The sequence below is a fragment of the Littorina saxatilis genome, linkage group LG5 (assembly GCF_037325665.1).
Source record: "Littorina saxatilis isolate snail1 linkage group LG5, US_GU_Lsax_2.0, whole genome shotgun sequence".
NCBI lineage: Eukaryota > Metazoa > Mollusca > Gastropoda > Littorinimorpha > Littorinidae > Littorina > Littorina saxatilis.
This window is the reverse complement of record NC_090249.1, coordinates 63647560-63670504: the sequence shown is the minus strand read 5'-3', so window position 1 is coordinate 63670504 and position 22945 is coordinate 63647560. Positions and strand designations below refer to the sequence as shown.

Sequence of the window (22945 nt, the reverse complement as noted above, 5' to 3'; positions counted from 1 at the left end):
GTGCGTGCGTGCGTGCGTGCGTGTTCGTGTGCGTGTTTGTGTTGGAGAGACCGGGGGGGGGGGGGAGGGGGGGTACAAGCGTACGTATGTTTGTGGACGAAAAAACACCCAACAACAACAAACAAGAAAGAATCATAAAAAGAAAGAAAGACAAAAATAATAAAGCAACCCAATGAAGCTGACAAGGTCAAGCCAAGGGGGGGGGGGGGGGGGGGGCTAGCAGTAATGGCAGCTAGAGCAGGTAGAGAGCAGGTCGGGGCTGGAGGAAAGGGGGGGGGGGGGGGAGAGGGGAAACGCAGCAAGATCTCAGCTGACACGGACGCCAAAAGTGAAGGCAAGGTAAACTCTGGCGGCAGGTAGGGAGCCAAAAATCGAATCTGCTCCCGCTTCCCCTCTCACTCAAACAACGAAACAGAAGGGGAAAAAATAGACGCAAACAGTAAAAAGAGCAGCAGTCTTTCCCCTCCGCCTCGTGTGTGCAGTGAGAGGCTGAGCCCAGGTAAACGCCTCATCACAACCAACGGATCCTACCTGATCTCTTTTGCATACACAATCAAGGGAAGGAGGGGGGGGGGGGGGGGGGGAGAGGGGCGGGGGTAGACGCCGTGTGGTGGCAAGCTCATGTCCCAAAACACCCCGTTACGCAGGGAGGACAGGCTATTTCGGGTGGGAGCTGTTTGGAATACAAGCACATTTTGCAGCATCCGCACGCTTCCACTGGCACATCTCTCGGTATTCGCTATCCAATCCCCCCCCCCCCCTCTACCCCCTTAATCTCCCGTCCAACTACCACCCCTCCTGAACATCTATGTTTGAAGTCTGAGGGCTTCGGGTAGACTAAAAACGCGGCTGCATGTATTGTAAGTGGTGTGTGTGTGTGTGTGTGTGTGTGTGTGCGTGCGCGCATAAGCTATGTTCATAAGCTATGTTCATAAGCTATGTTCATGTCGCTCCTTCTCAACACTTCTTCCTTTTTAAGACCTGATTTTCTCATATTTGTGGAAGTCTCATAAGAAAAGGGGTTTCACTCTACCTGTCTCCAAGACCGAAGGGTTGTTTGCGTTACAGGCGAGGGGTGAGGTTTGGTGTCGGAGGGGGGGGGGGGGGGGGCGGTGGGGGGGGGGGGGGGGGGGGGTAAGGTCAGGTTGCTGTTGTCGTCTGACAGTGGACGTGACGCTTGATGGTGCTGATCCAGTTGTACCCCCCCCCCCTAACCCTAACCCTACCCCCCCCCTCCTTCAGTCATAACCTGTACATGAATGTCCGCGCACATACAGTCGGCGCACATGCTGTCGGCGCACATACAGTCGGCGCACATGCTGTCGGCGCACATGCTGTCGTGTCGTAGAGTTCTCTGCCACAAATTAGAACAATACACTTTGTTTCAGACTTCAAACGACGGCTTAGGTTTGGAAAGAGGATGCTCTCTCTCTCTCTCTCTCTCTCTCTCTCTCTCTCTCTCTCTCTCTCTCTCTCTCTCTCTCTCTCTCTCTCTCTCTCTCTCTCTCTCTCTCTCACGTACAGACACACAGAAACAAACGCACACACACACACACACACAAACACACACACTCACACACTCAACATAGCTTATGAACATAGCTTATGAACATAGCTTATGAACATAGCTTATGAACATAGCTTATGAACATAGCTTATGAACATAGCTTATGAACATAGCTTATGAACATAGCTTATGAACGGTCAATGTAAAAACAAGTCGCGTGAGGCGAAAATACAACATTTAGTCAAGCTCAGTCGAACTCAGAGAATGAAACTGAACGCATTGCATTTTTTCCGCAAGACTGTACACTCGTTATGGCATCGTCTGTCCACCGCTCTTGGCAAAGTGAAATTAACAATCCAGAAAAGCGCGGTAGCGGTTGCGCTGAGGAGGATAGCACGCTTTTCTATATCTCTATTTTTTTTTGACTCTCTGAACGTGTTTTTAATCCAAACATATCATATCTATATGTTTTTGGAATCAGGAACCAACAAGGAATAAGATGAAATTGTTTTTAAATCGATTTCGGAAATTTAATTTTTATATTTTTAATTTTCAGAGCTTGTTTTTAATCCGAATATAACATGTTTATATGTTTTCGGAATCAGAAAATGATGAAAAATACGATAAACGTAATTTTGGATCGTTTTATAAAAAAATAATTTTAATTACAATTTTTAGATTTTTAATGACCAAAGTCATTAATTAAATTTTAAGCCTCCAAGCTGAAATGCAATACCAAAGTCCGGCCTTCGTCGAAAATTGCTTTGTCAAAATTTCAATCAATTTGATTGAAAAATGAGGGTGTGACAGTGCCGCCTCAACTTTTACAAAATGCCGGATATGACGTCATCAAAGACATTTATGGAAACAAATGAAAAAAACGTCTGGGAATATCATACCCAGGAACTCTCATGAAAAATGTCATAAAGATCGGTCCAGTAGTTTACTCTGAATCGCTCTACACACACACACACACATACACCACGACCCTCGTCTCGATTCCCCCCTCTAAAAACAAACATCAAGGTCTTAACAAGGAGGAAGGAATTGGGGGGATCTTTAAGGGGGATCTTTAAGGGGGGTTGCACAGTAGTTGCTCGCGCTGTGATCGCTTGGGTTGAGTTGATTTGGGCAATGACAATGTGAGCATCAGTAGGTAATCATACATACGTTACAGACACGTTACAAATACGTTACAATAAATACGTTATCTACGACGACACCTGACGTGCTGTGCGGGCTGTTGACCGACGGGAAGGGCAGAGCAGGTTTCAATCTCCACTATAAAGAAGACCCGCTATGCTCTCTCTCTATCTGTTTGCATTGTATCGGCTCCCTACCCCTTAGTCTATAGTTGCTATATAGTTGCTATAGTTGCACACAACAGGCTGGCGCAGAAAAGTGTACGTCTAAACTTATCTCTCTGTTATTCAAACAGGCCCACCACCATTCACTCTGTTATTCAAACAGGCCCACCACCATTCACTCTGTTATTCAAACAGGCCCAACACCATTCACTCTGTTATTCAACCAGGCCCACCACCATTCACTCTGTTATTCAACCAGGCCCACCACCATTCACTCTGTTATTCAACCAGGCCCACCACCATTCACTCTGTTATTCACACAGGCCCACCACCATTCACTCTGTTATTCAACCAGGCCCACCACCATTCACTCTGTTATTCACACGGGCCCACCACCATTCACTCTGTTATGCAACCAGGCCCACCACCATTCACTCTGTTATTCAACCAGGCCCACCACCATTCACTCTGTTATTCAACCAGGCCCACCACCATTCACTCTGTTATTCAACCAGGCCCACCACCATTCACTCTGTTATTCAACCAGGCCCACCACCATTCACTCTGTTATTCAACCAGGCCCACCACCATTCACTCTGTTATTCAACCAGGCCCACCACCATTCACTCTGTTATTCAACCAGGCCCACCACCATTCACTCTGTTATTCAAACAGGCCCACCACCATTCACTCTGTTATTCAACCAGGCCCACCACCATTCACTCTGTTATTCAACCAGGCTCACCACCATTCACTCTGTTATTCAACCAGGCCCACCACCATTCACTCTGTTATTCAAACAGGCCCACCACCATTCACTCTGTTATTCAACCAGGCCCACCACCATTCACTCTGTTATTCAACCAGGCCCACCACCATTCACTCTGTTATTCAACCAGGCCCACCACCATTCACTCTGTTATTCAACCAGGCCCACCACCATTCACTCTGTTATTCACACGGGCCCACCACCATTCACTCTGTTATGCAACCAGGCCCACCACCATTCACTCTGTTATTCAACCAGGCCCACCACCATTCACTCTGTTATTCACACAGGCCCACCACCATTCACTCTGTTATTCAACCAGGCCCACCACCATTCACTCTGTTATTCAACCAGGCCCACCACCATTCACTCTGTTATTCAACCAGGCCCACCACCATTCACTCTGTTATTCACACGGGCCTACCACCATTCACTCTGTTATTCAACCAGGCCCACCACCATTCACTCTGTTATTCAACCAGGCCCACCACCATTCACTCTGTTATTCAACCAGGCCCACCACCATTCACTCTGTTATTCACACAGGCCCACCACCATTCACTCTGTTATTCAACCAGGCCCACCACCATTCACTCTGTTATTCAACCAGGCCCACCACCATTCACTCTGTTATTCAACCAGGCCCACCACCATTCACTCTGTTATTCAACCAGGCCCACCACCATTCACTCTGTTATTCAACCAGGCCCACCACCATTCACTCTGTTATTCAACCAGGCCCACCACCATTCACTCTGTTATTCAACCAGGCCCACCACCATTCACTCTGTTATTCAACCAGGCCCACCACCATTCACTCTGTTATTCAAACAGGCCCACCACCATTCACTCTGTTATTCAACCAGGCCCACCACCATTCACTCTGTTATTCAACCAGGCTCACCACCATTCACTCTGTTATTCAACCAGGCCCACCACCATTCACTCTGTTATTCAAACAGGCCCACCACCATTCACTCTGTTATTCAACCAGGCCCACCACCATTCACTCTGTTATTCAACCAGGCCCACCACCATTCACTCTGTTATTCAACCAGGCCCACCACCATTCACTCTGTTATTCAACCAGGCCCACCACCATTCACTCTGTTATTCACACAGGCCCACCACCATTCACTCTGTTATTCAACCAGGCCCACCACCATTCACTCTGTTATTCAACCAGGCCCACCACCATTCACTCTGTTATTCAAACAGGCCCACCACCATTCACTCTGTTATTCAACCAGGCCCACCACCATTCACTCTGTTATTCAACCAGGCCCACCACCATTCACTCTGTTATTCAACCAGGCCCACCACCATTCACTCTGTTGGAGACTACAGACACACACTATCTGAAACACACCAATGCCATTACTTCAACACAAACAAGGCCCAAGATATAGTTCTTAGGTGTCAAAGAAAAAGCCCACGGTATAGTTCTGTTTCTCTGAATCAAAACCCCGTGCTGACTGTAGTATAGACAGACACGTTGCTGACTGTAGTATAGACAGACACGTTGCTGACTGTAGTATAGACAGACACGTTGCTGACTGTAGTATAGACAGACACGTTGCTGACTGTAGTATAGACAGACACGTTGCTGACTGTAGTATAGACAGACACGTTGCTGACTGTAGTATAGACAGACACGTTGCTGACTGTAGTATAGACAGACACGTTGCTGACTGTAGTATAGACAGACACGTTGCTGACTGTAGTATTGTCACGATCTAGTGACATGGATCAAGTGTCACTCGGTGGGGTGCCTTCTCTTGGTCAAATTATGATAGAAAGCGCCTGTGCGAGAGACGGGGCTACGGCAGGGTTTTGCCGACAGCGCACAACGAACACGGATATTTTTGTGGTGCACGGATTTCACGGGGGTGATTTCTGCTGTCGAGGCAGAATTGTCGATAGCTGAACTTGATATGTGACAAGGTTAGTCACGTGTTTTCGTCAAGGTTGTCTGTCTGAGACATGATAACTGGACACTTGACAATCAGCGGCAAGAGGAGAAGGGTCGGTGTCTGCGTCCTTAGAGTATGATGGTTTTCATCACGACTAGATATTTCACTTCTATCTACGTGCCGTTCTGCTAGCACAGTTAGGGCTCTAATGGAACTTCAACGAGATACCACCTTTTCGCTGTTACATGTTTGCTGAGGACGAGTCGTCAATTTCTCTTCGCCGTGCGGGGATGGTTCTTCATCGCATAAAGTATTCGGCAAGAGGTTGGATGGTGTGTCACTGTTGACGAACAGAGGCCATTCCAGGGAGGAAGCGGTTTTTGCTTCCATGAGGGTGCTACATTCATAGGCGTTTGAGGTAATAAGTAGAGGTTACATGCCGAGTCTCAGTGATTATTAAAAATAATGGTCGAAGTTGGCGGATCATGAAAAATGCGAGCTTCAGCGAGCTTTTTCATGACCGCGAACTGAGACCATTATTTTTAATAATCACTGAGACGAGGTGTGTAACCTCTTTATTCCTCCTTTCTTCAGTTATTCAAAGAAAACAGGAGTTTTTGTGCGAAAGTTTGATCGAATCCGAATCACTCAACCAGTCAACCTGCGCAGGCGATCGATTAATGCGCGGTTGTATAGTTCCGTGCAAATCATTCCATTCTGTTAACACTTCTTGTCAGTTTCCCTGTTTTGGACTAAAAATCAAGTACACAGATATGCTGTTATTCTGCTGTGGCGGTAAAGGCAGATATTGTGTGTTCTGTTTATGTTTTAGTATCGCTTAGGATAATGTTCTTTCGTCAAATGGGACTAGCAGACGAACTTTTGCACTTAATTACTGTATGAAGTTCAGTTTTCTGGGGAAAATAGTGTATGAAACCGCTTTATGTTGTTTAAATTGATGAGATGTGTGCATTTGGTTGCGTGTGATCTGTTTATAAAATGAAATATTGTTGAAAACTGACCGTCGGATTGCAGTCAGTGTTGTCGAAGAAACTGAGTGAAAAGAAGGGGAACTACTCTTGTCGCTAGACAAAGTATGAGTTACTTGCCTTGCCCTTGGGAATTTGCTCGTGATGAACCGTTTGTGCACAGCAGATCTAGATTCAGAAAACAACCGAACTCATGGATTTTATATGGAGATTCATGTGTTCAGGCCTGTAGTTGTTAATTTAAATGCGGTATGTTTGTATTGTTTGCTCCAGAGATGTATACTTCGTACGTATAGAGCGTTCGGAACTTTTCAGTCGCAAAAGTAGTACCAAAACAGAACAGCTTCTCAACCCATTGCACTATCGAGGATTCAGGCTGTTGCTGGCTCGTTATTTGTTTGGTTGCTGGGTCATTATCGAAAAATAACTAGCTCTACAAGTTTACAGAGGTAAAGAAGCAGAGGGGGGAATAAATCATTATTTAACGCTGTTGACGAGTCTGTGTTTGTGGAATCATAATTTGCTCTTTGTGACGCTAAAATACTAATCTGTATATGGTTTTTGCAGATATGGAGAGAAGGACGGAAAATGGCTGATTTGTTGTTGTAAAAAGTCCGTTTGTGCAGGCCCACGTGCTCGATGAGATATGTAAAGATGACATGTTTAAAGGTGGAGGTTGAGGGGTAGCTGGCATGTTTAGTGCACCGGTGCTTTCTGTTGCAGCCTTTCTATCTTCTGTTTGGCTGCCTATCTGCGGGACACTGTTAGCTGCAGACGCTGTAACCGGGATCATCTGATGTAACCAGCTAACCGGCTAACCAGCAAACCGGCTAACCAGCTAACCAGCGACTGGGTGCGGCGCCTGATGTCTCCACTTTTCCCTGCTTCGTAACAACGCCAGCCGGCACTACATTCTACGGAGCAGTTGTGGAGACTATGAACAAATTACAGGCCGTCCACCCAGTGGCAAAACAAAGCTAAGTGCACCATGTCTTTGCACCCCGTTGACCACCGTTGTCATCTTTTCTATTTGTGATTATATTCGAGTAGTGACAACGTGGGGTGTGTGACACCTGCATTAACTAGCACTTTTGGGCAGATCAGCTATATCTTCCTAACTTTACACGGGATCAGCGTGTTACTATAATTTTCTATATTCTAACTGGCATTTTGTCAGTGACCATTGGTTTTACGTTTTGAACGTAAAAGAACATTTTGGGAGTGAAGTCTCGAGGGAGGTGGCGAGTTATTACATAAACAGGCGTCTGAAACTTATACTTTTGTTGTTTCCATTAAATTGTATGACTGCGAGAGTGGATCGTGGTGTGGTTAGTTAGTTAGAAGTAACTAACCGTTTCATAATCACCTTAAGTGATATAGTGAAACGTGACACATGGGGGCCAAGCCGGGATTTACTCAGTTAATTTCCAACTGATAAAGACCCACCAATTAAGGATAACTAAGAGCAGATAATCTCGTCAGTGCTCGACTTATTTTCTGCTTGGTGCTACCCTGTTTTGTATAGTTTTGATCACATACCACACCTTAAGCGATTCACATCTTGCAGGAAATGTAAATTGTAATTTGTGAGCTACTATATGCGCTAACTGTGATTACTTCCCTTTCCTTTGTTTGTGAATCTTTGTTGTTGTGCGTTCAGAGTTTTCCGTTGCAGAGAGCTGAGCGGGGTTAGCGGATTTGTTATTCGTGTTACTCAGTGTTCTCTACTTTGTTGTTTGCATTCTGTAACAGGTTACATTTCTACCGTCTTGTTTTACTTGGATTTTTCTCCATATTTTTGACTTTGTTGGAATTTGGGGGGGAAGGGTCCGAGGACTTTTGTCCTAACCACGGCTGTGGGAAACACTCTGTTTCACCGCAAAAAGCAGCCATAAATTAGGCTACGCGTTTTGTTCTACACCGTTTGGATTTTTCTTCTGCATTTTCTGGTTGCTGGATTTTTGTATCCATCGTTTCATCACCGCGGGTTCTAGCTTTAGCTGCGTTAGACTGACCTTTGTGATAAAGCTTTGCTAAACTAACCATGGCTACAGGGGGATCTCCTACGAGGAGATTAACTTTCGAGACTCCTGGCAGTGAGGAACAGACAGAGCGAGACGCACGCGTTAGAGCGCGTAGTTTGGTTAAACGCAAGGAGCTGGAACGTAGGGAAGACATAGAGCGACAGACGAGAATAGAAGAGCTTGACAGACAAGAACGACAGGCCGAACGTGACAGACAGGACAAGAAAGAGAAAGACGAACTTGACAGACAAGAAAGAGAACGAGACAGACAAGAAAAGAAAGAGAAAGATGAACGTGACAGACAAGAAAAGAAAGAGAAAGACGAACTTGACAGACAAGAAAGGGAACGACAGGCCGAATGTGACAGACAGGAAAAGAAAGACGAACTTGAGAGACAGGAACGACAGGCCGAACGTGACAGACAGGACAAACAGGCCGAACGCGAGCACCAGCTAGAGCTAGCTAGGCTACAGGCCGAGAAGGGTACACCTACTCAGGTTAGCGCGCCGACGTTTGTTGCTGACCGTACGAGACTGCCGACGTTCGACGATGACAAAGACGAGCTCGACGACTTTCTACGCAGGTTTGAATGTATTGCATCTGACAAGAAGTGGGAAGAGGCCACGTGGGCTAGCCGCCTCAGCACTTGTTTAAAAGGACGCGCATTGCAGCTCTACAACGCTTTGGATGACGAGGAAGCGAGGGACTATCAGGCACTAAAGAAGGCGTTACTCCAGCGCTTCAACCTGACTGCTGAAGCCTACCGACGACGTCTGCGGAACAGCAAGAGACTGAGCGGCGAGCTGAGTCATCAATTTGTGGCACGTCTAAATCTTTACCTGCGGCGCTGGGTGGAGATGGCCGAGAAGAACTGGACTGTCGACGACCTTGCCGACCTCATTGTTATTGAACAGCTGATGTCCAGCCTGCGACCTGAGGTGGTGACTTTCGTGCAGGAACACCAGCCAAAGACTACCCAGGAGGCAGCAAACTGGATCAGGGTTCACGAGGACGCCCAAGCGATCTCCGGCAAATCTTCAGGCTCACGGCCGGGAAAATCAGGAAATGCAGGTTCTTCAGGACCCAAGGACGGGAAGGACGATCAGGGACACAAGGGATCAAGTTCCAGAACCGACATCCAGTGTTTCTACTGTGGCAAGCGGGGCCACGTGAAAAAGGACTGCCATAAGCGACAGGCTGACCAGAAGGGCGTACATTTTGTTGGCAGTGAAGAGTTCAGGGACGTCACGAGCACATGCACGATTCCACAACTCTGCGTTCCGTGCTCCAGGAAACATTTCCAGCCCCATTGCAACGTCTACGTCAACGGAGTGAAGGGCGAAGGTCTGCGAGACACTGGGGCAGTCATGATAGTGGTTCGGGCGAGTCTAGTTCCGGCTATGGCCTACACAGGAGACAGTATCAGAGTGAGAATGGCCGAGGCATCTCACGCTTACGACTTGGACACAGCCGTGATCAAGGTCGTAACACCGTTGTTCACGGGGACCATTGTGGCCGTCGTCATGGACGATCCTCCATGCGACCTGCTTATAGGGAACCGTGTTCAGTTTGTTGACGGCGTCATCAGGGAGGTTCCCGTTTATCGGTCTCCCGACGTCATTTCAGTGCTCACGCGGGCACAGGCGGAGCGAGAGAACAAACCTCTCAAACCCCTACCTGCCGCACGAGCTGCCCTGGGGAACGTGACCCCCGCGCTTCTCGCGAAGGCTCAGGATTCTGACCCGACATTAGCGACTCCTCGTGAGCACGCGAAGTCGGGGAAGGTGAAGCTGAGCGGGAAGCATGGGAGGTCAAAGTTCCTCAGGGAGAAGAAGTTGCTCTACCGTGAGTTCAGCAACAGAGAAGGAGCTTTCAAACAGGTTGTCGTGCCTCGCGAGTTCCGCGAGGAAGTTATGGCAACGGCACACGACTCGATTCTTGGAGGTCATCTTGGCACCAAGAAGACCACGGACCGTGTGTGGCGTCACTTCTATTGGCCAGGCATCTGTACGGATGTCCGACGTTTCTGTGCGTCATGCGACAAGTGCCAGAAAGTGGTTGCCAAAGGAAGGGTGAGGAAGGTCCCCTTAGAGAAGATGCCGCTCATCAACGAACCCTTTCGTCGGGTGGCAGTTGACATCATCGGGCCCATCTTGCCTGCGTCTGAGGACGGAAACAGATACATCTTGACCATGGTGGACTACGCCACTCGATACCCAGAGGCGATCCCTCTGAAATCGATCAAGGCTACGCCAGTAGCTGAAGCACTGGTTACCATGTGGTCCCGGCTGGGAATTCCATCAGAAGTTCTCACCGACAGAGGCACTCAGTTCACGGGAGGAGTGATGGCGGAGGCAGCACGACTGCTATCACTGGAGCAGCACTTCACCACTCCTTACCATGCTCAGTGCAACGGACTGGTGGAAAGGTTCAATGGTACCTTGAAAACCATGCTGAGGAAACTAGCTCAGGAGAAACCACGCACGTGGGACAGGTACATCCCAGCACTGCTTTTTGCATACCGCGAGGTTCCTCAGGAGAGCTTGGGTTTTTCCCCATTTGAGCTGTTGTACGGCAGACAGGTACGCGGTCCCATGGCTATCCTACGTCAGGCTTGGACGGACGAAGAAGCTGACGAGGAGGTGCAAACGACAGCGACCTACATCGTAGAACTCAGGAACAGGATTGAAGAGACCTGCAAACTGGCTCAAGAGAACCTGGGAAGAGCAGCACAGCGTTACGCGCGAGGATTCGACCGCAAGGCACGGCCGCGCAGCTTCAAGATTGGAGAACGGGTGTTGCTACTTCTACCTGTCAAACACAACAAGCTACAACTGCAGTGGCAAGGACCTTTTGAGGTGACAGCGAAGGTGGGCCAGAACGACTACAGGATCGTCATGAACGGGAAAGCACGCCTGTACCACGCCAACCTGCTGCGCGCCTACGTGGAAAGGACTGCCTACGGGGAGAAGGACAAAGACAAGAGGAACAAAGACAAGAGGAACAAAGACAAGAGGAACAAAGACAAGAGGAACAAAGACAAGAGGAACAAAGACAAGAAGAACAAAGACAAGAAGACAGAGAAGGTTGCAGTCATCAGGGGTGAAACGAGGGGTTGCTCGTTCCAGAGGACGACCTTTCTGTCTGGAAACAGACCATCAACCTCTGCAATACCTTCAGGTTGCAAGGTTGGCAAACGCCAGACTTATGCGCTGGGCGTTGATCCTCCAACCGTACCAATTCACGGCACGCGTCATTCCGGGCGCCAACAATGTTAGAGCTGATTTTCTCTCTCGGGCTGTAGAGGAGAACATGACTGGGAGCGAAACCGAGGTTTCGTCTTGAAGAGGGGAGGTGTGTCACGATCTAGTGACATGGATCAAGAAAGTGTCACTCGGTGGGGTGCCTTCTCTTGGTCAATTACGATAGAAAGCGCCTGTGCGTGAGACTGGGCTACGGCAGAGTTTTGCTGACAGCGCAGGACAAACACGGATATTGTGTCGCTCGGATTTCACGGGGTGATTTCTGCTGTCGAGGCAGAATTGTCGATAGCTGAACTTGATATGTGACAAGGTTAGTCACGTGTTTTCGTCAAGGTTGTCTGTCTGAGACATGATAACTGGACACTTGACAATCAGCGGCAAGAGGAGAAGGGTCGGTGTCTGCGTCCTTAGAGTATGATGGTTTTCATCACGACTAGATATTTCACTTCTATCTACGTGCCGTTCTGCTAGCACAGTTAGGGCTCTAATGGAACTTCAACGAGATACCACCTTTTTGCTGTTACATGTTTGCTGAGGACGAGTCGTCAATTTCTCTTCGCCATGCGGGGATGGTTCTTCACCGCATAAAGTACTCGGCAAGAGGTTGGATGGTGTGTCACTGTTGACGAACAGAGGCCATTCCAGGGAGGAAGCGGTTTTTGCTTCCATGAGGGTGCTACATTCATAGGCTTTTGAGGTAATAAATCATTATTTAACGCTGTTGACGAGTCTGTGTTTGTGGAATGAAATACTCTCTGTTGTTCTTTCCAGGTTAGCGCATAATTTGCTCTTTGTGACGCTAAAATACTAATCTGTATATGGTTTTTGCAGATATGGAGAGAAGGACGGAAAATGGCTGATTTGTTGTTGTAAAAAGTCCGTTTGTGCAGGCCCACGTGCTCGATGAGATATGTAAAGATGACATGTTTAAAGGTGGAGGTTGAGGGGTAGCTGGCATGTTTAGTGCACCGGTGCTTTCTGTTGCAGCCTTTCTATCTTCTGTTTGGCTGCCTATCTGCGGGACACTGTTAGCTGCAGACGCTGTAACCGGGATCATCTGATGTAACCAGCTAACCGGCTAACCAGCAAACTGGCTAACCAGCTAACCAGCGACTGGGTGCGGCGCCTGATGTCTCCACTTTTCCCTGCTTCGTAACAACGCCAGCCGGCACTACATTCTACGGAGCAGTTGTGGAGACTATGAACAAATTACAGGCCGTCCACCCAGTGGCAAAACAAAGCTAAGTGCACCATGTCTTTGCACCCCGTTGACCACCGTTGTCATCTTTTCTATTTGTGATTATATTCGAGTAGTGACAACGTGGGGTGTGTGACACCTGCATTAACTAGCACTTTTGGGCAGATCAGCTATATCTTCCTAACTTTACACGGGATCAGCGTGTTACTATAATTTTCTATATTCTAACTGGCGTTTTGTCAGTGACCATTGGTTTTACGTTTTGAACGTAAAAGAACATTTTGGGAGTGAAGTCTCGAGGGAGGTGGCGAGTTTTTACATAAACAGGCGTCTGAAACTTATACTTTTGTTGTTTCCATTAAATTGTATGACTGCGAGAGTGGATCGTGGTGTGGTTAGTTAGTTAGAAGTAACTAACCGTTTCATAATCACCTTAAGTGATATAGTGAAACGTGACAAGTATAGACAGACACGTTGCTGACTGTAGTATAGACAGACACGTTGCTGACTGTAGTATAGACAGACACGTGGGGGAGATGCGGGACGATTTTCACACATAACTCTGTCGGGTTTGCATGGGTGGTGAAAGAGTGAGTACCCTTGTCTGTTCAAAGAGTGAGTACCCTTGTCTGTTCAAAGAGTGAGTACCCTTGTCTGTTCAAAGAGTGAGTACCCTTGTCTGTTCAAAGAGTGAGTACCCTTGCCTGTTCAAAGAGTGAGTACCCTTGCCTGTTCAAAGAGTGAGTACCCTTGTCTGTTCAAAGAGTGAGTACCCTTGTCTGTTCAAAGAGTGAGTACCCTTGCCTGTTCAAAGAGTGAGTACCCTTGTCTGTTCAAAGAGTGAGTACCCTTGTCTGTTCAAAGAGTGAGTACCCTTGTCTGTTCAAAGAGTGAGTACCCTTGTCTGTTCAAAGAGTGAGTACCCTTGTCTGTTCAAAGAGTGAGTACCCTTGTCTGTTCAAAGAGTGAGTACCCTTGCCTGTTCAAAGAGTGAGTACCCTTGCCTGTTCAAAGAGTGAGTACCCTTGTCTGTTCAAAGAGTGAGTACCCTTGTCTGTTCAAAGAGTGAGTACCCTTGTCTGTTCAAAGAGTGAGTACCCTTGTCTGTTCAAAGAGTGAGTACCCTTGTCTGTTCAAAGAGTGAGTACCCTTGTCTGTTCAAAGAGTGAGTACCCTTGTCTGTTCAAAGAGTGAGTACCCTTGTCTGTTCAAAGAGTGAGTACCCTTGCCTGTTCAAAGAGTGAGTACCCTTGTCTGTTCAAAGAGTGAGTACCCTTGCCTGTTCAAAGAGTGAGTACCCTTGCCTGTTCAAAGAGTGAGTACCCTTGCCTGTTCAAAGAGTGAGTACCCTTGTCTGTTCAAAGAGTGAGTACCCTTGTCTGTTCAAAGAGTGAGTACCCTTGTCTGTTCAAAGAGTGAGTACCCTTGCCTGTTCAAAGAGTGAGTACCCTTGTCTGTTCAAAGAGTGAGTACCCTTGCCTGTTCAAAGAGTGAGTACCCTTGTCTGTTCAAAGAGTGAGTACCCTTGCCTGTTCAAAGAGTGAGTACCCTTGTCTGTTCAAAGAGTGAGTACCCTTGTCTGTTCAAAGAGTGAGTACCCTTGTCTGTTCAAAGAGTGAGTACCCTTGTCTGTTCAAAGAGTGAGTACCCTTGTCTGTTCAAAGAGTGAGTACCCTTGTCTGTTCAAAGAGTGAGTACCCTTGCCTGTTCAAAGAGTGAGTACCCTTGTCTGTTCAAAGAGTGAGTACCCTTGCCTGTTCAAAGGGTGAGTACCCTTGCCTGTTCAAAGAGTGAGTACCCTTGCCTGTTCAAAGAGTGAGTACCCTTGCCTGTTCAAAGAGTGAGTACCCTTGTCTGTTCAAAGAGTGAGTACCCTTGTCTGTTCAAAGAGTGAGTACCCTTGCCTGTTCAAAGAGTGAGTACCCTTGTCTGTTCAAAGAGTGAGTACCCTTGTCTGTTCAAAGAGTGAGTACCCTTGCCTGTTCAAAGAGCGAGTATCCTTGTCTGTTCAAAGAGTGAGTACCCTTGCCTGTTCAAAGAGTGAGTACCCTTGCCTGTTCAAAGAGTGAGTACCCTTGCCTGTTCAAAGAGTGAGTACCCTTGTCTGTTCAAAGAGTGAGTACCCTTGTCTGTTCAAAGAGTGAGTACCCTTGTCTGTTCAAAGAGTGAGTACCCTTGTCTGTTCAAAGAGTGAGTACCCTTGTCTGTTCAAAGAGTGAGTACCCTTGTCTGTTCAAAGAGTGAGTACCCTTGCATTTGTGCAAAAAAACATTGCCACGTGCTTCTTGTACACGTGTTTGAGACACGCCCTCTCGCTAGTGACTGACATAATTATAATGTCACGTGGGAAATAATGTCACGTGGGAAATGTCACGTGGGGAAACGTACAGGGACATTACAGGCCAGTCACTAGCGAGATTGCGTGTCTCAAACACGTGTACAGGAACCACATGGCAATGGTTGTCTGCGTAAAGCAAGGGTACTAACTCTATTCACAACCTATACAAACCCGACAGAGTTATTTCCGGAATTTCAATCAATCAATCAATCAATGACCCTTATATCGCGCATATTCCGTGGGTACAGTTCTAGGCGCTCTGCAGTGATGCCGTGTGAGATGAAATTTTATACGGCCAGTAGATTGCAGCCATTTCGGCGCATATTTACCTTTCACGGCCTATTATTCCAAGTCACACGGGTATAGGTAGACAATTATTAACTGTGCCTAAGCAATTTTGCCAGGAAAGACCCTTTTGTCAATCGTGGGATCTTTAACGTGCACACCCAATGTAGTGTACACGGGGGGAGGGTTCGGACACCGAAGAGAGTCTGCACACAAAGTTGACTCTGAAATAAATTTCCGCCGAACCTGGGATCGAACTCACGCTGACAGCGGCCAACTGAATACAAATCCAGCGCGCTACCAACTGAGCTATATCCCCGCCCAATTTGTCTATTCGGGGGTTGTGATTGGATAGTCTCACACAGCCCTATATCGATCATCGGCCCATATTTCGACAGAAGTTGCTCAAAGGTATTCAGCTGGTATTTCCTTGTTTTCACTACCTTTTTTATTCATGTTTTTATTACTTAGTTAGTGGAAGAATTGTTTTGTAATGTATGTTTGATGGTGTATGCTTTTAATTAAGCGTTGTTATCTATGAATGTAGATGTAAATGCTTGTGTTTTAATTTTAAATGTGTCAAGCGCAAAGAGCATAATTGTAAAGTTATGATGTTGCGCTATATAAATGCTCATTTATTATTATTATTTAAGTTATTGAGACATCCCAGTGCACTAAGGGATTTAGCGCATAGCGCTGAGTTCAATAATTATTTTCGAGATTTGCTCTATAAATCCCTTAGTGCACTGGGATTGTTTCAATAACGATATTGTCAGTACCGCCATAGAAAAAAGAAGATTCCAAACGCACATTTTGCTACGCGCATTTGAATAGGCATAACTGTGTGGTCAGGTCGTGTACAGTAAGATCTACTTTTGTGTGGGGTGTCTCAAGTGTGTCGTGCTTTCGTCACACGCATTTTAATTTCTGTTGGTAAATTCCAGTGTAGCGTTAAGCTGAACAGTGATGATCTTTCAGAGAGACCTCATTTGAACTCGGAGAAAGGACTGTGCTCTTCGTTATTTGCAATTCGAAACCTCCAGTCGAGCTTCGACGGATTGACTGTGCGGAGTGACTCCCCTTGAATTGACTACCCCCCGAAGGACTCGACGGTTAGCACATTTTCAAAATAAATGTGGCATATTTTTCGTGTTGTATCTTCACTCATCGAGGAGTCTGATACTAAAGAATGCTCTGAACCCTACACGTATTATATCCCCATCGTTTTTTCGTTCACATTTGCCCAACATGTTAATTTGCTGAGCGGGGTTTATGTCGTCTGCTAGGCAAGGGCAATCGAACCACTGCAGTCTGCACTGAGTCTGCACGAATGAGGCAGGCTGGTAATAAGTCTATTATGGTAAGAACGTTCTGAACCCTACACGTTTTCGATTACGATTGTTCTTGCCTTGAAATAATAATTCGGAAACCATTCATTTACTGAACTGATGCAGTCGTATTTCAGTGTAGTCTGCTACGTATGACAGAGTCGATCGAGTCAGTCTTCCAAATGCTGTGTACGTTATCGGAATAACACTTGTGTTTTCTGTTAGCCGCTGGGAATTATAATAATAATAATAATAAATATGAGGCTTATATCGCGCGTATTCCGTGGGTACAGTTCTAAGCGCAGGGATTTTTTAATTTTTTTTTAATGCAATTTATATCGCGCACAGTCATATTCAAGGCGCAGGGATTTATTTATGCCGTGTGAGATGGAATTTTCTTTCACAATACATCACGTATTCACATCGGCCAGCAGATCGCAGCCATTTTGGCGCATATCCTACTTTTCACGGCCTATTATTCCAAGTCACACGGGTATTTTGGTGGACATTTTTATCTATGCCTATACAATTTTGCCAGGAAAGACCCTTTTGTCAATCGTGGGATCTTTAACGTGCACATCCCAATGTAGTGTACACGAAGGGACCTCGGTTTTTCGTCTCATCCGAAAGAATTGTATACTAACTCATCATTTGGTAATGTGGATGATAAGCTACATATATATATATACTAGCAGTCAGGCCCGGCTTCGCCCGGGTGTTTCTGCTCTCCCCTCTCTCAGAAACCTCTCGAATCTTATTCCAATGTGGATAAGAAAAATGACAGTGTGAGCTCATACATTTGGATGTATAGGCAAGGCAAGTTTCTATTTGGTTCAACGTGTTCTTCGTGATTTGTTTACCCCTTCTCACACCCACTGTAGTTACCGTCTGATCAAAGCACGCATACCTCATGAGTGAGCGCGTCATACCTTTTTGAACAGGGGAGAGAAATCTGTAAATTCTCGTGATCTTTCACTGAGGCGATCGTTTCGTAAACATTATTCGCGATGATCTGGAAGGCAGGGAGGGGGAGCAGGGGGCAGGGTTAGTGTGTGTGTGTGTGTGTGTGTGTGGGTGATAGCGGGCGGGGGGTAACCCTTGAGAATGACACGGTATACTGGTTTGATGAGAGTTACCTCCCTTCCGTGGGTGACAAAGCATGACTTACCTCCCTTGCACTATATAGACTGTATTGATAGATGGGGAGGGTAATTATCCGAGGAAGGAAACAATGTCTGGAGAAACTAAAACCCAGGTGCACATTTGTGGGTCCAGGGCAGTGTGCATGCAAAATATCTTGTGCTTATCTTTTGCCATCTCTGAGGTATGGCGACCACAGACAGACAGACACACACACACACACACACACAGACAGACAGACACTCTCTTTTATTTATATGTATAGATATATGAAGTACTAACACGGCATATGCGAAGAATCTATGCAAGTCGGCGAAAATGAGATGAAACACAGCGGCTTCTATTTTTAGATCAGTGGCACTGTGGCACAGGCACATGCAATCTGTCAGAAAAAAAACCCACTTCTGCTTTAATTGAGAAGCAGGGAATTTATGGTCATTTGGTATTGTGGAGAATATAAGCTACATGTCATTAATTAATTCTGAGGATGAGAGCACAGTCTCGCTTAGGCAAAGGGCGGAAGAATACACTCTGTGGAAAAGTTAGCGCACTCCAAGAGTGCGTTAACAGTTTTAGCGCATCGCCATTAGCCAATCAACTGGTTCACATCAGTCATGTGACACCAGTACTTACTGACAATTATTATTATTATTATTATTAATATCCTTTATATTTATATAGTTAAATGAACGGGCTTAACTGGCATTGACAGTTCGAATGAAATGACACGGGAGTAAATGCTTTCATTTGGGGCAATACATGTTTTGCTAAGATTAGTTCATCTATTAAGAGAAACAAATCGTGCCATTTACCGGCGCCGTTTCATCGTCCCTGTTTCTCAAAGATAAAAGTCAGCTGTTGGAACTGAGGACACAAATGACGCACAGAACAGATTTAAACCCCCTTTTCTCAACACAAAGCTGTCACAATATATGGTTCTTGGCCATTTCTAGACCGTGTATTTGTCGATCCTTGTTCGCCAACGACGACAAAAGATCCGCTCAAGTTGCGTTATAATGCCCTTGAAACAACTTAGCCTGGCGTTGAGTGGTCGTTGAAGTCACTTATTTACAGCTCAGTTCGGTGTCCTGTTTGTCTGTTGGAGAGTCGATCGCCTTATTTACTGTGCTCTTATGGGTCTGGGGTCAAAGGGCAACCACGAGGGAGACAGGCAATAAGGACGAGGAGAGGAGAGAGACACAAAATATTGCTCGTGCTCGAGAAACGAAGAGAAATGTAAATAGTAGATGATCAATGATTTACTACCTAAAGAAAGAGCAGCACACACGAACACAGACAGACAGACAGACGAACAGACAGACAGACACAGACAGACAGAGCACGACTCTCCCAAAGCATACCACAAACAATGCCCCAATCAAAAGTTGTTAATTGTTACGCCCAATGCCTTGTATCAGTTGGCCCTGTCTCTGCTGCCAGTCACACATGATTGCACATGTTTCCGTCACTCTCGCGCTTCCGATTCGTCTCACATATAGCTCTGCATCCGTCTCCTGTGGGAAATGATTAGAATATCTCTCTCTGTCTCTGTTCTCAGTCTCTCTCTCAGTCTCTCTCTCTGTCTCTGTCTCTTTCTCTCTCTCTCTCTCTCTCTCTTTTTTTTTCCTCTTTGTCTGATTTAATAACCATGTTTTTATGTTTTTGCTTTGCTTCTTCTTCTGCTTTAATATTATGCACTGGTTAGTTAATTCCCTCTTGGGCGAGGGCTGGATGAAAAAAGATCTTTGCTGTATCTACTCCATTACCCTCGAAAAATAAAGTTGGTTCGTTCGTTCGTTCGTTCGTTCTCTCTCTCTCTCTCTCTCTCTCTCTCTCTGTGTTTCTGTCTCTCTGACTTTGTCTCTCTCTGTGTCTCTACGTCTGTCTGTTTCTATCTGTCTGTGTATCTGTCTGTCTGTGTATCTCTCTCTCTCTCTCTTGTCCGTGTAAATATGTGTTTAGAGTAGTCCCCTCTCTGGGCGAGGGCTGGTTGAAAATAAGCTCGTTCGTATTGCTTATGCCACAACCCTCGTAAAATAACATTTGATTTGATTTGATTTGATTTGATGTATCTATGCTCAATAACAATATCGTTGGCACTCTTCCTCGCTCGCTCGCTCACTTGAGAGAGAGAGAGAGAGAGAGAGAGAGAGAGAGAGAGAGAGAGAGAGAGAGAGAGAGAGAGAGAGAGAGAGATAGATGGGGAAGTGTATCGAGAGGTAAGTACGTGTTTAATAATAGCCCTGATGTCCATTTTTAGAGAGGCTGTAGAGGAAAATCAGAGGCTCCCGCATTTCGCTGTCACAGCATTGAACATAAATAATAACATCTGTATAGCATTCGCCAGCGACTAACGAACCTTATCCTTTAGTGAAGCAAGGACACTCAAATCAACACGACGAATGACTGTAGATAGGACCTATCCCTCACCTCTGTCCACTCTCAACACGACGAATGACGGTAGATAGGACCTATCCCTGACCTATCTCCACTCTCAACACGACGAATGACGGTAGATAGGACCTATCCCTCACCTATGTCCACTCTCAACACGACGAATGACGGTAGATAGGACCTATCCCTCACCTATGTCCACTCTCAACACGACGAATGACGGTAGATAGGACCTATCCCTCACCTATGTCCACTCTCAACACGACGAATGACTGTAGATAGGACCTATCCCTGACCTATCTCCACTCTCAACACGACGAATGACGGTAGATAGGACCTATCCCTCACCTATGTCCACTCTCAACACGACGAATGACGGTAGATAGGACCTATCCCTGACCTATGTCCACTCTCAACACGACGAATGACGGTAGATAGGACCTATCCCTGACCTATGTCCACTCTCAACACGACGAATGACGGTAGATAGGACCTATCCCTGACCTATGTCCACTCTCAACACGACGAATGACGGTAGATAGGACCTATCCCTCACCTCTGTCCACTCTCAACACGACGAATGACGGTAGATAGGACCTATCCCTCACCTATGTCCACTCTCAACACGACGAATGACGGTAGATAGGACCTATCCCTCACCTATGTCCACTCTCAACACGACGATTGACGGTAGATAGGACCTATCCCTCACCTATGTCCACTCTCAACACGACGAATGACTGTAGATAGGACCTATCCCTCACCTATGTCCACTCTCAACACGACGAATGACGGTAGATAAGACCTATCCCTGACCTATGTCCACTCTCAACACGACGAATGACGGTAGATAGGACCTATCCCTCACCTATGTCCACTCTCAACACGACGAATGACGGTAGATAGGACCTATCCCTGACCTATGTCCACTCTCAACACGACGAATGACTGTAGATAGGACCTATCCCTCACCTATGTCCACTCTCAACACGACGAATGACTGTAGATAGGACCTATCCCTCACCTATGTCCACTCTCAACACGACGAATGACGGTAGATAGGACCTATCCCTCACCTATGTCCACTCTCAACACGACGAATGACGGTAGATAGGACCTATCCCTCACCTATGTCCACTCTCAACACGACGAATGACGGTAGATAGGACCTATCCCTCACCTCTGTCCACTCTCAACACGACGAATGACGGTAGATAGGACCTATCCCTCACCTCTGTCCACTCTCAACACGACGAATGACGGTAGATAGGACCTATCCCTCACCTATGTCCACTCTCAACACGACGAATGACGGTAGATAGGACCTATCCCTCACCTATGTCCACTCTCAACACGACGAATGACGGTAGATTGGACCTATCCCTCACCTATCTCCACTCTCAACACGACGAATGACTGTAGATAGGACCTATCCCTGACCTATGTCCACTCTCAACACGACGAATGACGGTAGATAGGACCTATCCCTGACCTATCTCCACTCTCAACACGACGAATGACGGTAGATAGGACCTATCCCTCACCTATGTCCACTCTCAACACGACGATTGACGGTAGATAGGACCTATCCCTCACCTATGTCCACTCTCAACACGACGAATGACGGTAGATTGGACCTATCCCTGACCTATCTCCACTCTCAACACGACGATTGACGGTAGATAGGACCTATCCCTCACCTATGTCCACTCTCAACACGACGAATGACGGTAGATATGACCTATCCCTCACCTATCTCCACTCTCAACACGACGAATGACGGTAGATAGGACCTATCCCTCACCTATGTCCACTCTCAACACGACGATTGACGGTAGATAGGACCTATCCCTCACCTATGTCCACTCTCAACACGACGAATGACTGTAGATAGGACCTATCCCTCACCTATGTCCACTCTCAACACGACGAATGACGGTAGATTGGACCTATCCCTCACCTATCTCCACTCTCAACACGACGAATGACTGTAGATAGGACCTATCCCTGACCTATCTCCACTCTCAACACGACGAATGACGGTAGATTGGACCTATCCCTCACCTATGTCCACTCTCAACACGACGAATGACTGTAGATAGGACCTATCCCTCACCTATGTCCACTCTCAACACGACGAATGACGGTAGATAGGACCTATCCCTCACCTATCTCCACTCTCAACACGACGAATGACGGTAGATAGGACCTATCCCTCACCTATCTCCACTCTCAACACGACGAATGACTGTAGATAGGACCTATCCCTGACCTATGTCCACTCTCAACACGACGAATGACTGTAGATAGGACCTATCCCTGACCTATCTCCACTCTCAACACGACGAATGACGGTAGATAGGACCTATCCCTCACCTATGTCCACTCTCAACACGACGAATGACGGTAGATAGGACCTATCCCTCACCTCTGTCCACTCTCAACACGACGAATGACGGTAGATAGGACCTATCCCTCACCTATGTCCAC

General features: G+C 46.7%; 2 protein-coding genes across 2 annotated transcripts in view; both read left to right on the top strand.

Annotated features, from left to right (window-relative positions):
• Positions 1-7139: 7139 nt before the first annotated feature.
• On the top strand, positions 7140-10855 carry LOC138967846 (uncharacterized). Its single transcript, XM_070340505.1, has 4 exons — positions 7140-7168; positions 8931-10101; positions 10390-10581; positions 10814-10855. Exons 1-4 carry the CDS (start codon positions 7140-7142, stop codon positions 10853-10855), a joined length of 1434 nt encoding a protein of 477 aa, XP_070196606.1.
• Positions 10856-11406: 551 nt separating this feature from the next.
• The window catches only part of LOC138967845 (high mobility group nucleosome-binding domain-containing protein 5-like), a 31982-nt gene continuing 20443 nt past the window's right edge, over positions 11407-22945 (top strand). The window contains exon 1 of the mRNA XM_070340504.1: positions 11407-11595. Within this exon, the coding sequence (XP_070196605.1) occupies positions 11407-11595 (189 nt within the window). The remainder of the gene's footprint in view (positions 11596-22945) is intronic.

Bases quoted from the DNA above. Each gene is read 5' to 3' on its own strand.
- LOC138967846 (XM_070340505.1), top strand. From the start codon at position 7,140: ATGACATGTTTAAAGGTGGAGGTTGAGGG. The intron at 7,169-8,930 runs GTAGCTGGCATG...CGAACGTGACAG, and splicing joins TTAAAGGTGGAGGTTGAGGG to ACAGGACAAACAGGCCGAAC. The intron at 10,102-10,389 runs GTTCCCGTTTAT...GCTTTCAAACAG, and splicing joins TTGACGGCGTCATCAGGGAG to GTTGTCGTGCCTCGCGAGTT.